Raw genomic sequence first — 15884 nt, 5'->3', positions numbered from 1 at the left:
CCGGATTCTTCCAATCTAAATAAAGATTCTGATTCAATGGCCCCATATTGCAGTGGTTTGTGGTTTCGAATTCAGCAGGCCGCCCTGATTAATACCGTCGGTGTATGTGTGTGATGAAGAAGGGCAATTTTCAGAAATGTTTCCCGTTATATAAATATTTTTTTCACATGTTAAAGCCATCGGCGTTATTGACGGATGTGTTGAGTTTTTGTTACTTGCGCACGAAAGCATCGCCACATCATTTGTTGAATGCGCCGTTGTACTGCAGTCTCGCATCTGGCGGCGACGCAGAGCGAGGAGCCCCAGGAGAATCAGGGCTTCCTGCAGAGAATGGAGACACAGCTCATGGAGTGCGCTGCTCCTCCTGTCCATCCCTCAGCACCCATTACCCAATCTACTGCTGGATGAGGGCCTCCCCACACCTATGCGGGATGTAGGGGGTTATTTGGCACAAACCTGGTTAGCGCAGGCTGATGAATGCGGGTGGGGAGCATAGCGATACGGGTATAAAAGTACTCGACAGCAAATATTTTTGCTTGCATTGTCCTCTGCTGTCCACAGCTGTAGCCTTTCTGACCAAATCTCCTGATTTGTGCACAATCTCACCAGATCTCAGAAGCTTATCAGGACTGCAAACCTGGATAGTGCTTGGATGTTGCACCATCATGCATAACGTGTTGTAGCCTGCAGGGAAAATGTGGGTGTGCAGCTGTAAGTGAAGCCGAATATAAGTGCAGGTGTGTGTATATGTGGGAGCCGACGGACAAGACCAGTAATGAAATGGCAGCCCATACAGCGAACACGTCCCAAGAGTAGGTTTTACCCTTTCTGGCAATTAAACAAGATCCAGATCCGATTCAACACATTACATAAAATCCGTGATCTGGTTCCGTCTGTAAAAGATGTGATTCCGGACATACAGTACCCTGGCGTCCACAAACTAAGTTGTCTCTGTGGTAGTAGTTACATTGGAGAAACCAAATGACATGTCTCGGACCGCATTCGTGAACACAAAGCAGACCTGAAACACGGTAGGACTAACACCTCGGCCGTGGCAGATCACTGTTATAATTCAATAGGTTCACATGACATTGACTTCTCCAAGACAGAGGTTCTTTGCAAGCCATCTGGCTACCATGAGAGATTCGTTCATGAGGCTATCCACATATACAAACACAGAGACAATTTCAACCGAGAAGATGGATTCTGGCTTAGCAATCATTGGAAGGATTTGATTAATAATTTCGGGTCTTGATTGATCACGCTTAAGGTGGCTTTCAGACCGCATCCATTATTTTTCGTCTCCCCCCTCCTCTTTTCCGAACATAGATGGACTCGTCCATCTGAACAAACTGTCAAATCGCTATCCGTGGTGCTAACGTTAAAAATAATCGCCACTTTTTTCAAATTTTCTTGTTGTGGTTTTCACACCTGATGATGATTGCTTGTGTTGCAGTCGAAACGTCGTGAGAATTTTATTGTTTTATATTTTTATTATTTTATTGTTTCCCTTCTACGTGACTTTACCGAAAGAACCAAGAATATAGGTGTTAAGATGTTAAAAACACCAAACTGAAACTTTTGCAAGGAATCATGTCTGCATTAACCACATATACTTGTGGTGAACATGCAAACAAAAACACATGCTCTGATATTATATGCATTGTCTCTGAAACTGATTGGTCCACACCAGAGACAGTTTTCTTTAGAGCCTAGTCTCAAACAGTGTTAGACACAAAACCTATTCTTATATTTTGATACTGGCAAAGGAGGTCCCATGACGTCCCAAGAAGACAACCAAAGCCGGGATGGTTGTAATGAAAGGATGGTAGCAGCACTGCACCATGAGGCATGGTGACAGTGTACGGAGGCTTTCATCTAGCAGTGGATAGACAACGGCTGATGGTGATGAAAGTGCGGGTGTTGAGCGCGTGTCTCTGTGTACAGGGCACTGCTGTTGAAAGAGAACTGCGCTTTCACGAATGTGAAGGATTTGGGGAGCACTGAGGAGGAGCTGCACCATGTCCTCAGGTGCGCCCCCCCCTCTCCCCGTGCACCGTGCACTCGCTGTCTCCCCTTGTGCACTTCCCTTCGTTTCTCACTGAGCCGGCTGTTTCAGGGATGTGCGATTGTATCTCTTCTGTGCTCCAATTTTTGCGCTGGCTTCCTGTTAAGTCTCGGATGCGCTCTAAGATAGCAGGAACTGTTTTTAAGATTTCTCATGGTCTTGCCCCTTTCTACGTCTCCCCTCTCCTCTCATCCACACCCACACACACGCTTTGCTACCTATCCCCTTTCATTTCAATGCACTACCTCTAAATACTCTCCTACCTTTGCGGGGTCATCTCTCTGCTGCACCTCTACACGCTACTCCCTCTCCGCTCTCATGTCACTTTACTTCCCTCCACACGTCCTACCTCTCCCCTCTCATCACACTCCACATGCTCTCTTCCCTTCTCGTCTCACTCTACTGCCACACGCTCTCATACCTCTCCTCTATCATCTCACTTCTCTCTCCTCCACACGCTCTCCTACCACTCCCTTCCGCACGTTAACCTACCTCTCTGACGTAACTAAATTCATAACTCACCAAGCCTCTTTGATCAACCCTTATCGTTAAATCATGATTGTACTAAACCCCATAGTGCTACTATAACGCTTAATTTACAACGACTATAATCAACTCTCGCCACGTATGTTTAATTTATTATAATGTTGAAAATTAAAAACACCAAGAATAACTTTGTATCACTAATTTCTCATCGTGATAATCTCCATAACCTTTATGAACAACTAAATTTACATTTAACGACAATGACAATAGCTGATCGAGTCGCTCACATTTCTGAAGAGATGTCGCGACACTAAGGTAATACCGATCGCCTTTACACTTACATCTGCTGTTGTCACTTCTCCTAATGCTAAACAGATCTTCTTCAGGGCCAGCCTAGCCCTGGTCTCAGAGAGAATTGGAGTGTTCTGATTTGAACTAGACAATTTAGACAAGCCCCTATTGCAATCACACTTAACATTAACATAAAAAATGTCTACATCTGATTGGAACCATGTAGATAACATGACAGCCTCTTCAGCCGCCTCAATGCCAGCTAAATGCAAAGATAACCTGATTTCCAAGTTCAACCTCCTCTCCAAGAAGAAGCCAGATCCAGACACTAAAAAGTTAGATGGTGACAAGTTTGTTATCAATCAGAGCAACAGCCCAATTTCCGACAGCCTAAAATCGGTTCTAGCTAAAGGGTTGAATTTTGCAGTCACCCCTAAACACATCCCAGTTGATGATATCATTGTTTAGGTCGACGTAGCCCTTAAGGGTTTGGGACACATTCCTGCAGATGTAGCAAGTTCAGAAATCGCTGCAATCCTCAAAAACGCTAAGACACCTATTAGCAACATCAGCAAGGATGAGCGCCTTGAACTCTCTCAACTAAAAAAGAGAGATGACATAGTCATCCTCTCAGCTGACAAGGACAATGCCACTGTCATCTTGGACAAAACCACGTACAATAACAAAATTCAGGACCTACATGTACTTAATGATGCCAGCTATACCAAAATCAATAGAGATCCTACCAACCGCCTGGTTACGAAAACCAACAACATCATCACTGATTCGACATCTTTAATCGAACCAACCAAGCGGCTTGCCTTAAAACCCTCTGCTGCTAGACCACTCAGATTTTATGGCTTACCAAAAATCCATAAAGATGGCACACCACTCCGCCCTATCGTCTCCACCATTGGCTCACCCACCTACAATCTGGCCCGATTTCTGTCAGACACCTTGCAACCATTCACTGGTAAGACCACCTCAGCTGTACTTAACTCAGCTCACTTGATATCTTCCATTAAGGACATCTCACTATCTCCAGGTGATTTGCTTGTCAGTTTCGATGTGGTATCTTTGTTTACCAAAGTTCCTGTGCCTCACACCAATAGAATCATTGAAGATGTGGTCCAACAAGGATTGAATGCTGATGTACCAGTTCTGGTTAGACACTGCCTCACCAACACTTACTTCACCTGGAATGGAACTTTCTACAAACAAGTTGAAGGTACCCCTATGGGTTCTCCCTTATCTCCAGTTGTAGCCAATGTTTTCATCGAGAAATTGGAGACAGATGCTATCCAGGCATCCACCCGACGTCCTTCCTTGTGATACGTTCATCATCTGGCCACATGGCCTACCAGCTCTGGACCAATTCTTCAACCACATCAATTCCATACACCCAGCCATCAAATTCACCAATTGGATGGAAAAGGATGGCAAGTTACCATTCTTGAATGTTTTAATCGAAAAGAGACCTGATGGCTCAATGGGACACTGTCTACAGGAAAGCCACCCATACGGATGCTTACCTAAAACCTGACTTCCACCACCATCCATCCCAGAATAATTCCCTCATCAAAACTCTACACCACAGAGCTCATTGTATTTCCGACCATCACCACCTAGCCAGTGAACTGGAGCACGTACACCAAGCCATCAAGAGGAATGGATATTCGGACTACACAATCCGTAAAGCTATCAACCCAACCGTGGGAAGAGAACCATCTGAGGACCCAATCAAAACCATCACCTTGCTATACATAGCCAGGGTCAGCAAAAATGTTTCCAAAAACATGAGCAAACACAAGATCCAGGTACGATTCAACACAATACATACAATTCGTGATTTGATCCCTTCTGTGAAGAATGCGATCCCCGACATGCAATACCCGGGTGTCTACAAACTAAGCTGTGTCTGCGGCAGCAGTTACATTGGGGAAACTAAGCGACATGTCTCGGACCGGGTCCGTGAACATAAGGCAGATCTGAAACACAGTAGGACCAATACCTCAGCCGTGGCTGATAATTATTTTAACGCTGTGGGCACACACGAAATTTATTTTGCCAAGATGAAGGTACTCTGAAAACCCACTGGCTATCAACAAAGATTCGTTCATGAAGCCATCCATATATATAAACACAGACTCAATTTCAACCGAGAAGATGGGTACAAACTGAGCAATCATTGGAAGGACGTTATTAACCAGTTGAGGTCATAACTGGCTGTGATGTTCCTATCCTACCTAGCAGTTATTTTCGACTCTCTGAGTTACATTCAATAACACAGCCACTGTTAGCTGTGTTAGTAAATGGCGGCTTGCCATTCTTTTCCACCTCCATGTGGCCACTGCGCTGTCTTACATTGACATGCTAATCTCTCACAATACAATGGCCATCCCCCACAGCTCTGTAGCACCTCCCCCACATTGGCATTAGCTGCCCCGCCCATCTCTAAACCTTTATAAACAGCCTGCCTCGGCAGATTTCCCCCTCTTTTTTCACTTGAAGACGATTGCTTGTGTTGCGATCGAAACGTCGTGATATTGTTATTATTTTGATTATTTTTTCTATCTACGTGGCTTTACCGAAAGTCCCAAGGAAAATGACAGCGTTAAAATTCCAGCTTTATTACTTACACATTACACCTCAAGGTGATTAAGGATAGGCTATTTTTACCAACCGATAAATATATTCACCTTATTACACTAACCTAACCTGCCAGTCACAACCCAACAAGTAGCAAACAACTTATGATTAAATTAGATCACGTGCATGACTGCCCCTATGATATAATGACACCTACTTGAGGACCTGAATTAGGAAGCGCTTTCACCTGAGATCTGAGCTCCTGTTAACAACTTGATGATGCTGGATGTAATCTCCAGTGAAGCATCTGTGCCCAAGTGAATGTTGTGAGGTGGCTCTCCAATAACGGCACTGTTGGTGTTGCTGAAGCACCAATAGATTAGGCACGTTTGATTCACGTGACACATTTATTAATTGGCTGTGTCGGGTGGAGGAGGGTTTACTACACACATTTTATTTACACAACCGAACCCAAAATAAACCAATTGTGAGTCGCATTGGTCTTTAAGGCCTATGTATAAATATAGTGGTAATATATACATGTTAATTGTATTGTCAGGATGGACCAACCGGTGTTGCAGACCTCCGTGTGAACGCAGGGTTTACCTCCTCATCCAGGTGGGAGGGGCGTTGCTTCTCACATGCGCTCACACATTCACACACGAAGGCACTCATAAAGACAAAGATCGCCAATGTAGCCTTTAGTAGACTGCTTGAGCGAGTGCTGTTAAGGGGCCATCCATTTAGTATGTACGCAAAAATCTGTTAAAACTTGACCCCTCCCCCTCTGCCTGTATGCACGCGTACTTTTACACCCCCCCCCTCACCTGCGTAGGTACGCTTGACGCACCCCCCCCCTCCCTCGAATCCTTTAGAACGGCCGATATTTAATCCACGCAGAAACGATCAATAATATTAACGTGTTTAAGCAAACATTCCACTGCCGGACTATCTAACTCATTTGAAGGCCAATGTAGACAAATTATTATCGAGGCTTCACCCCCCCCCCCCCCCCACACATGCGCTCTCGCATGGCCATTCACGCACACGTGCACCCGCACTCTCATTCACGCGCACGTGCAAGCAAACTCACACCTCGCACGTCAGCGTGGGCAGTGTGAGTTCGAGCCCTGGGTGTGGGTTTTGCGGTGAGCAGGCGCGAGGGTCGGGAGGGGAGGCTGCGCATCGCGGCAGCGGTGGACGCGGCGGTGGTGACGGGCGGAGAAGATCCGGAGCTGAAGATGTTTTGAGATGTTTCATCGCGTCGAGTCCTCTGCTAGTCTTGTTTTAACTGTTCACCATTACTTGTGTTCACTTCGCGGTGCATATTTGTTCAGGAGAAAAAAAAAACACCGTCATTTGACTCGAGACCCCCCCCCCCCCCCATCAGACACCGTTCTATTGCCTATATACCCCATCACAGACGGGTCTGTCAGTCTATTGTCTAGACATTCCATGAGTGACCAGCCTTGGGGCTTTGCAACTTCACCAACCTGCACTTACAAGAGTGGCAAAGTAACGTCAAACAACCCCCATGACTGACATAGTGTGGAAGGAGCCTTCATCCAGTCATGGATTGACAAAGGGCTGTGTCTTTCTTTTTTTTTACAAAATCCATGACAACACGGAACATAATTCAAGAGCTCTATAATTACCCCATTTGACAAAAAAATAACCAAGTTCTCCAGTGAAACAAAAGAAGAATAAATCCCAATGAGCTCCGGCCTGGTTAAATAAAACATGTAGATTTATTGATATAAGTGAGCCGACAGGCCCTATAACGCACAGCGCTCCTCGCATATACAGCGCGCACGAACAAGCAAATACAATATGCGGCCGAGTTGCGTATACATCGGTGTTTGCTTTTGTTCCGATTAATTTAAGAACGCGGCGATCCCCTCGCTATGACCCCAACCAACCACCGGACGTGAGAGTTGCGTGTGACAGTAGCCGAGGAGAGAGTTGGAAGTGGTGGATGGGAGCGAGGAGAGAGTTGATGTGGTGGATGGGAGTGAGTTGATGTGATGGTAGATATGGCAGAACCTGTAGTGAAGGCTGACCAAGTGCACCCCCTACCCCCCATAACTTCCGTCTCATTCGCGTCTCTGTCGGTCTACGTGTCTTGGTGTATGTCGTTCTTCTATGCATTGTATTGTCTCTCATCTTGTCACTCTCTTCATACCCTGCCCCCCACCCCCCAAATGTATTTTGTTCTGCTACATCTGCCTGGTGATGTTTGTGAGAGGTAATTTGGTGGTTGGTTGAGAGGTCGATCATCGGTGATTGATGAAAGAGGTCAATCTGTAGTGACTTGTTGAGAGTTTACTCTGCAGTGGTTTGTTGAGAGTTTGATCTGCGTTGGTTTGTGTGGCCAAGTTGCAGACGCTGCTGGCTTTTCGGCACAGGTGCATGTGGAGGTCTGACATTTCGTTACAGCAGAATAGGGGAAAAGCAACTCTCAACTTCAGTATTAATCTTGGCAACAAAAGCGCTGTGAATGTGATCAGGAGTGGGAGGTTGTACGTAGTGAGAGGCACGCGTGTGCAGGGTGGAGGAGGAAGAGGAGGCCAGGTTTCCGAGTCCAACATAGAAGTGGCACCCAGAGCTTCCGGCGATCAAGCGGGGGCAAAATCTGAAGCCGCCAGATAATGAGCGGTGTTGCAATTGTAGGAGTGGACATCGGAGACTGGGCATTGACTCGGCTTGCCACCGTTTCCGGAGACAAAACCCGGACATGTTTCTCAGTCGGCCTTGGGTCGAATTAATGATCAAACTGTGCACTGTGCTGTAATAAAGTTCAACTCGATTCCCGCAACCAAATCTCAGTGCCAATTCAAACCCGGACAGGTGGCAACCCTCATGTCGTCTGTGGCAGCTGCGCAATCTTTCGGCGGGGAGAGGAGTGGTGGCCCCCGCAGCACTGGACACGATGACCTCTTGCTTGCGACCTTCGGTTTAGTTGCAACTCCCATTGCCGGACTCGCCCAAGCTGGTGCCCTTGGGAGTGGCACTTACAGCGTCTTTATACTCCGGCTCAGCCTGAACTCCCTCCTCCTCCTGCTGCTGCTGCTGCTGCTGCTTTTGCTGCCGCCGACAACACTGGGCTCGGGCTGAGCTGCGGATACCTCGGGTGGGTCGCGGGGGTCATCGGTGACCGGGGCGAGACAGGCGGTCGACCATCGCGGGGGCCTCTCCCGCCGGGTCGCGTCTCCCCCCGCGTCGCCCCTCTCCTCCCCGCCTACTCCCCACGGCGCCCCTCCCCGCCGCTCGCCCCGCTGCGACGGCGCAGGCGGTGCGCTCGCGCACACCTGTAAGCGCGCGTGCCGCTCGCGCCGCTTGCGCGTCAGTGTGTCGCGGTGCTTCACACGGAACGCGTTAAAGGCGCGCGAGCGGCCCGTGCCCTGCTGCTCCTGCTGCTGGCCCTGCTGGGCCCCGGTCTCGTCGGCCTGCGCCACGCCTCCCTCTGCCGCCGCCGCCGCGTCGCTGCACGGCTCCACGACGATGGCGATGCGGCAGCGGAAGGCGGTAGAGGGGGCCGATGCCGCCGTCTGCGAATCCGCGGAGCCCACCGAGGCCTCCAGAAGCGGCAGTGGAACGGCGACGAAGGGCGCGGGACCACGAGGCCCGCACGGGAAGAGACGTAGCGGCAACGCCACCCGGGCGGACCCCCGCGCGGCCACGCGCACGGTCAACTGGGCGGGCAGCGGCGCCGGCGCGGGGTCACCGCCGACGCCCCCGCCGGGGGCCGTGGGGCCGCCCCCTCCCCCCGCGGAGCGCGAGGAGACGGCGGCGGTAATGGCGGAGACGGCTCTGGCGCGGGATCGCTTCTCGTTGCCCGCCCACCGCTCGGTGTCCGGCTCGTCGGCAGCGTTGCCGTGACGGGTGCCATTGTAGCTCTTCTTCTTGCGCTTGGGGGAGAGGAGGGAGAGGGGCCGCGGGGGCGCTGCACCCTGGGAAGGTCGGGGGGTAGGGAGGGGGGGCCACGGGGTGACGTTAGAGGGATATGCGACCAAAATGACCAGCAGCTCTTCTGTAGTAACTACACACCCAGACTGTGTGGCCCGGGTTGCGCGGCCCGCGCTACGTGATGCGTTTTAACGCTCCTGTGTGGGGAGTGCGCCGTGGTGACGATAACAACATTGACGATGATGAGGGTGATGTTACTGATGTACGACTCCTCTCACCGCACTCTGCGCGTCTCTCCTCCGTGCCGTCGTGTCCTCGCCCCCTGCCGTGTCGTCTGTGAACGTGTCACACAAACGCCGCCGCCGCGGTCACACTCGCGATGGCTCCTCGCACGCGCCACGTCGCACCATAGCCTCGCACCATGTCCCACCCACACCCTCAACACAAGACCCTCTACATCAAAACCTCACACTCTCCTATGCACGTGGAACAAATAATTCGTACACACATCACACCACACTTTCAACACAAGACAACCTCTCGATACAAACCCCACATCACAACCTCACACACTTCCTATTCACATTGCACAAATTAGTACACCCGGAATGCACACCCCAAAGAGTCTCTTACACACACTCACACTCTTATTCACACAGATCGTCCCTTTCACACACACACCACCACTTCACCCTCCCACCTATTCACACAGAACATCCATTACACACCACCACTACACCCTCCCACTCGCCTATGCACACAGAACATCTATTACCACCACTACACCCTCCCCCCCTACCTATTCACACAGACCATCCCTTACACACCACCACTACACCCTCCCTACCGTCTATTCACACAGAACATCCCTTACACACCACCACTACACCCTCCCCACTCACCTATTCACGCAGAACATCCCTTACACACCACCACTACACCCTCCCTACCGTCTATTCACACAGAACATCCCTTACACACCACCACTACACCCTCCCCACTCACCTATTCACGCAGAACATCCCTTACACACCACCACTACACCCTCCCTACCGTCTATTCACACAGGACATCCCTTCCACACACACTCCACCACCACCGCACCCACCCCCCTATTCACACAGGACATCCCCCTCTACACCCCCCCCACACCCCCCAAACATTACAACACAACCATCCCTCTCGGCCCGCTCATTCAGAATCCATTAAACAACAAAGTCTGCTCGTACAATCGTAACCACGGCACTTAGGAGCACTTAGCTCCCCTGTGTGTGTGCACTCAGCTCGTCTGCATTGATAAACAATGAAATGCAAATGTTTGTTGCAATTAAATATTAATATTTCCACTCTTTGTGTGTGTAATCGGACACGTGCAGCTCCGTCGTCGATCCACTGCTGGATGAGGGAGGCCTCCCTTCCCCAAGCCGTTGCGGGTCATGGGGGGGTGGTTGTTATTTGACCATACTTCACCACACTGGTCAGTGCGGGCTTGACGAAGGTGGGGGGGGGGGGTGTGCATAGATGGATATGAGAGCACAGTACAACTATCGATTATGCTACACATGTATGTAATGTGTACAGATTTCAAAGGAATGGGATTTTGATTTTGATATGATGCCTGCACTTGTTTATCCGGGAAAGCCTTATCGTCGAGTCGCATGCCTCATTCGGGAGGTTACCTCCCAGTTCTTCGCAGCAGTGTGCGACGAATGCTCTGCACGTTCCAACCGAATAATCGTAATTTTTTGGCAAACTTGCCCAAGTTTGAACGGCGACACCGGCACGCGACGGCCTTACTCTCGCGAACGACGTCGCGGGAATCTTTTGCGGATGTGTCCAACTAACAGTTAATAACTGGCGAGGCATTTTTTTCAAATTCACAACGCGACGCCGGCACGCAACGGCCTGCTCTTCGCCAGACGTCACGGGACGGGTGGTCGGGGGGGGGGTGGGCGGTCATTGACGTCCACTGTGGCGTGAAGTTCGTTTACGGTTAAGCACGCAAGCCGCAGTATTGACTGGGGAGCGTGCCCACCAGGTCCAAACCGCAAACCCTTTTCCGCACGAAGCGGCAGAGGCTTAGCGGGGTTTGTGCTGCCACTGGATCCGCGTCGTATCTTCTGCCGTGGCTTTCGTCTAAAAGTTTATGACCTTTGTGTTGTGGTTAGTTCCTCCCTCCCCCCCCCTCTCACTCAAACCCAGTCAAACACAGGTCTGCCTTTCAAAATAGACCCTGGATGTCAATGGGCTCTGCTTACCTGGTCCTAAGACAACAGACGAGACAGACAGACAGATGTTGTATCTATGGTTTGCACGCGACACGCACAAAGACATGTACGGCAAATATAAAACAACACGTGCGATGATGTCCTTCGGGCTGTGACCTGTGCAGAAAATTGGCGTCACCTGCTGTGTGGATTTCTATTTAGAACATGGTAAGATTTATGTTGGTATGCAGATACTATGTAATCTATCAGTATTATTATACAATAAGTGTTGTACTTTAATGGCGCATTATGAGCGGTGGTTCATCGTGGATTTGTTCCACCCTGATGGTTTTGCGGTGACCTTGAGGTGACAGTAGTGCCGGCCCAGCGGCTGGGCCAGGTTTGCGGCTATGGCTGGGGTTCGAGCTAGGGGTCGGGTTAGAGTTGGAGCTAAACTAAACTATGTTTTAGTTGACCAGGTAAGGCCCATTCAATTATGTATCTCTTTTTTTCAGAAGCAATCTGCCCAAAATAATATCTCAACTCGAAGTGGCTTATCACGTGGACATTTGTAGCAGCCAAATACTGTAAACCCATGTTGATTCTAAACGTGGAGATCAAACGCGGAGGACTCAGAGAAAAATCCACACAATCATGGGGAGAACATGAAAACTCCAACTATACAGGCGTCAGGGTCGGGATTGAACCCACGACCTGTATATCAGGCGAGGTAGTTAACATCTCGCCACCATGGCTAAGGGTAAGATTAGTGTTAGAGTTAGGGCTAAAGTTGGAAGTGTGAGTATAGTTAGGGCTGGAATAGAGGTTAGGGCTATAGTCATGGTGCTGGTTGGGGCTAGCGTTACTCATACCTCCAGAATTATTAGAATTAGGGTCAGTGCCCGCGCTAAGGTTAGCAGAGTTATGGTTAGAGCTGGTGTCACAGTTAGGGCTATGGTAATGGAAAGGGTTTGGTGCTAGGAATATGGTTAGTGTTATGGTTAAGGTGAGTGATAGAATTAGTGTTTGGGTTACCATTAGAGCTAGGCTTAAGGCTGGCATGCCAGTGGGTTCAGCCGGGCTGTGAGTGGGGGTTAATCCTACCGGGTTAGTCGGCCTCCTGCTTGGCGCGGGGGAAAGCTGGGGGAGAGAGGGGGAAGCACTGGGCTGTTAGTGTCCACACTGCACTCACCACATACTCACCACGCACTCGCCACACACTCTCCACACTCACCACGCTCTCACCACATACTCACCACGCACTCGCCACGCACTCTCCACACTCACCACGCTCTCACACGCACGGCACCCGGTACATCAGCCCAGGGCGCTTGATGATTCGGCACTTACCAATTCACTCTGGTCACTCGCTCACTGGCAATCGGTTGCCTCCTTAGCACTTATGTTCAGCGGTGAATATTTGAGCTGGTCCCAGGCCTCCCCTAGGTCAAATCAGCCTTGGGTGATTACCCTGGTTAGGTGTGGAAACATCACCGCTGGAGAGGCAAAGGTGGCCGGGCATGCGTGGTGGCGGCCACACCACCTGCTCAGGTGCGCCGTGCCGGCCTTCGTAGGTGCTCGCCAGCAGCACTTGCCCCAACAGCCTGCCAAAGGCCACACGTGGGGACCTTTCTCCTTTGGGGGGGGGGGGCGAGTGTGAGGTCATCACGCCTCACCCGAGCCGCTGTCGGTGATCCCCTCGGTGCCCGGGATGCCGTCCGGGAACTCCGCGTGAGACGCCAGGCCCTCTTCCTCGCCCACCACCTCCTTCACCTCGCCCACCACCTTCGCTTCGTCGTCCGGTGTCTGGGGACGGGGAGATGGGAGGCGCGGGGGAAGGGGGATCTTGGTGAGCAAGCGTTGTAGCCAGAGGCCGATCGGGGGGGGGCGATTTTTATTTTGTTATTAACGGGGCCCCCTTAAATTAATAAAATCACGCGCTGCGTCGCCAGCTCACCGTATCACTCCAATCACTCGCTCAACAGCGGTCGGTTCGCCTCCCTATCACTCATCTGTAGCTGCTACCACGTTTGCTGCTGCTGCAGACTTCACTCGTTGATTCCTCCTCCACCCGTGTTGAGGACTCGGTCTGAGCCAGACGCTGACAGTTTTAGTCTGATCTACCACACTGTGTTCAACGAACCCCCCACAGGTATACCGACGTTCGCGTGAACAGCCAGGAGCTGTCTGCGGTACTTATTCAGTAATATCATGAGAGGTGCTGGTGGCGCTGTCCACGGTGCTGAAATTGCGTACAATTTGCCAAGTGTCTTATGAGTCGTTAAACCCGCCAACATCCAACACAGCCGATTAGTAAGGTTTGTCACGTAAACAAAACGTGCCAATCCGTCACTAGTACAGCACACCGGTGGAGAGCCAAGCCACAACATTTAGAATCTGAGTACGACGTTTTGCGAGTAATTACAACCAGCTTCATCAGGCGACAACCAGATTTGTGGAGAAGTCCTCCTGTTTCGATCCTTAAACAGGGGTAGATGTAGGTGGAGGGGTAAGGTTTAGCGAAATTAATGTATTTACGCGATCTAACCCAATAAAAAAAACCCAGTATTACGGATGACATTGGTCGCAAAAGCCTCCCACGTGTTAAACTGTCTTATGAGGTTCATAATGGCCGTGTCGTAGCGCTAATCTAGCAACAATACGATCCAGATGTGCATGCACAATCACAATCATAAGTACAGACACACAATCTCATACACGCGCAATCGCATACACATCATTACGCACAATCACGCATGCACATCACACACACACACAATCACGTGCGCACATCACACACACACACAATCACGTGCGCAGCATGGTACTCACCGGAAGATCGGAGTTCTCTGAAAAGAACCAGTCGCACTGTGGTGGAGGTGGAGAGGAGACGGGGGGGGGTGCAGGGGAAGGGGGGGGGGAAGCGCTCGAGTTAATTTATTTAATTGGCGTTTGTCGTGGGCGGTGAGTGACCCCGTCTCAGCTGCATGCGTAATGGGGTCACGAGGTCAAAGGGCGACGGCATAGCCCGGCAAACGATATCACGGGTAATGCGATAACGGGACAGCTGGGAAACGAGGTAATAGGTTGCAGGGGTAACCGGGTAACCGGGCGACGAGATAAAATGGGTAAGTGGGGGGTGACGAACGTGTCGTATGAGCGACTCCACGAGACGATTGTGCTCGGCCATGTTGGCCATGAGCTTGGTGAGGGAGCCGCACGGAGGGCGCAGCACGGTCTGGCCGAACACGATCGCCAGGTTGTGTGCGTCCATCTAACACGCACGTCACACACACGCACATCACACATCACGCACACGCACATCACACACACGCGCATCACACATCTCACAGACACGTCACACACACGCGCGCAGATCACACACACGCACACATCACGGACACGCGCATCACACACACATCACACAGACGCATCGCACACACGCACATCATGCACACGCACATCACACACACACATATCACACACGCACAGCACACGCACACGTAGATCCCCCGTATAGCCTTAAGATCGCCAAATTGTGTGCGTCTATCTAACACGCATGCACATCACACACACATCACACACACATCACACAGACATCATACACACATCACACACACATCACACACATCACACACATCATACACACATCATACGCACACGCACACATCACACAGACACACATCACCCACACATCACACTCCCACCCTCTCACTCCCCCACCCTCTCACTCTCCCACCCTCTCACTCACATCACAGATCGCACACACACAGATCACACACACACAGATCACACACGCACAGATCACACAGGTACATCACACACACAGATCATTGATGCACATCACACGCACACAAAGATCCCCCGTGTAGCCTCAATAGACTGTCGGGGCAAGTGCCATTAGCGATTAACACCGATGAAGGCCGACACTGTGGCACACGAGGGGGTGGGTGGCCAGCACCACGCCCGGCCGCCTTTGTCTCCCCAGTGGCGATGTTTACTACACACCGCACCCAGGTACTTGAGGCCGAGTCGACCTAGGGGAGGCCCAGGACCGGTTCAGATAATCGTCACCGGAGTCAGTGGCCGTGAGCGGGAATCTAACTCGGGTCTCGGGGTTTGTAGCGCAGTGCCGCTAGCTGCTGCACCACCGCTCCCACCGCGGACAGACGCGCAGACACACAGACTCGTGCGTGAGCAGGTACACGACCACGGTGAGCGGTGGTGTAGCGGTTAGCGCTACGCTGCGTTACGAACCCGGCGACCCTAGTTCGATTCCCGCTCACGGCCAACACCAGCGAGGTATATTTGAACCGATCCTGGGTCTCCCATCGGTC

The 15884-nt window shown here is 50.9% G+C and overlaps 2 protein-coding genes across 4 annotated transcripts in view; one reads left to right on the top strand and one right to left on the bottom strand.

Moving 5' to 3' along the window:
• The window catches only part of LOC142929763 (uncharacterized), a 30916-nt gene extending 23263 nt beyond the window's left edge, over nt 1-7653 (top strand). The window contains exons 9-12 of the mRNA XM_076071604.1: nt 269-350; nt 1948-2031; nt 5994-6052; nt 6591-7653. Of these exons, the coding sequence (XP_075927719.1) occupies nt 269-350; nt 1948-2031; nt 5994-6027 (200 nt within the window). The 3' untranslated portion in view covers nt 6028-6052; nt 6591-7653. The remainder of the gene's footprint in view (nt 1-268; nt 351-1947; nt 2032-5993; nt 6053-6590) is intronic.
• Nucleotides 7164-15884, bottom strand: part of LOC116948560 (rho GTPase-activating protein 23-like) — a 71628-nt gene continuing 62907 nt past the window's right edge. The window contains exons 15-20 of one of the 3 annotated variants that reach the window (XR_012945911.1): nt 14696-14821; nt 14380-14415; nt 13224-13353; nt 12652-12687; nt 9619-9674; nt 9319-9384 (exon numbers count right to left, since the gene is read on the bottom strand). Coding sequence is in view for 2 of the 3 variants with exons in the window: in XM_076071602.1 (XP_075927717.1) it covers nt 8446-9384; nt 9619-9674; nt 13224-13353; nt 14380-14415; nt 14696-14821 (1287 nt within the window). In the remaining variant the exon portion in view is untranslated. Of the gene's footprint in view, nt 9385-9618; nt 9675-10498; nt 12688-13223; nt 13354-14379; nt 14416-14695; nt 14822-15884 lie in introns of those variants that run through there. The other 2 variants (XM_076071602.1, XM_076071603.1) reach the window with 2 other exon arrangements.

This window comes from Petromyzon marinus, chromosome 34, assembly GCF_048934315.1.
Source record: "Petromyzon marinus isolate PM22_M1 ecotype Great Lakes invasive population chromosome 34, UKy_Petmar_22M1.pri1.0, whole genome shotgun sequence".
Lineage (NCBI taxonomy): Eukaryota > Metazoa > Chordata > Hyperoartia > Petromyzontiformes > Petromyzontidae > Petromyzon > Petromyzon marinus.
This window is presented reverse-complemented; position numbering and strand designations above follow the sequence as displayed.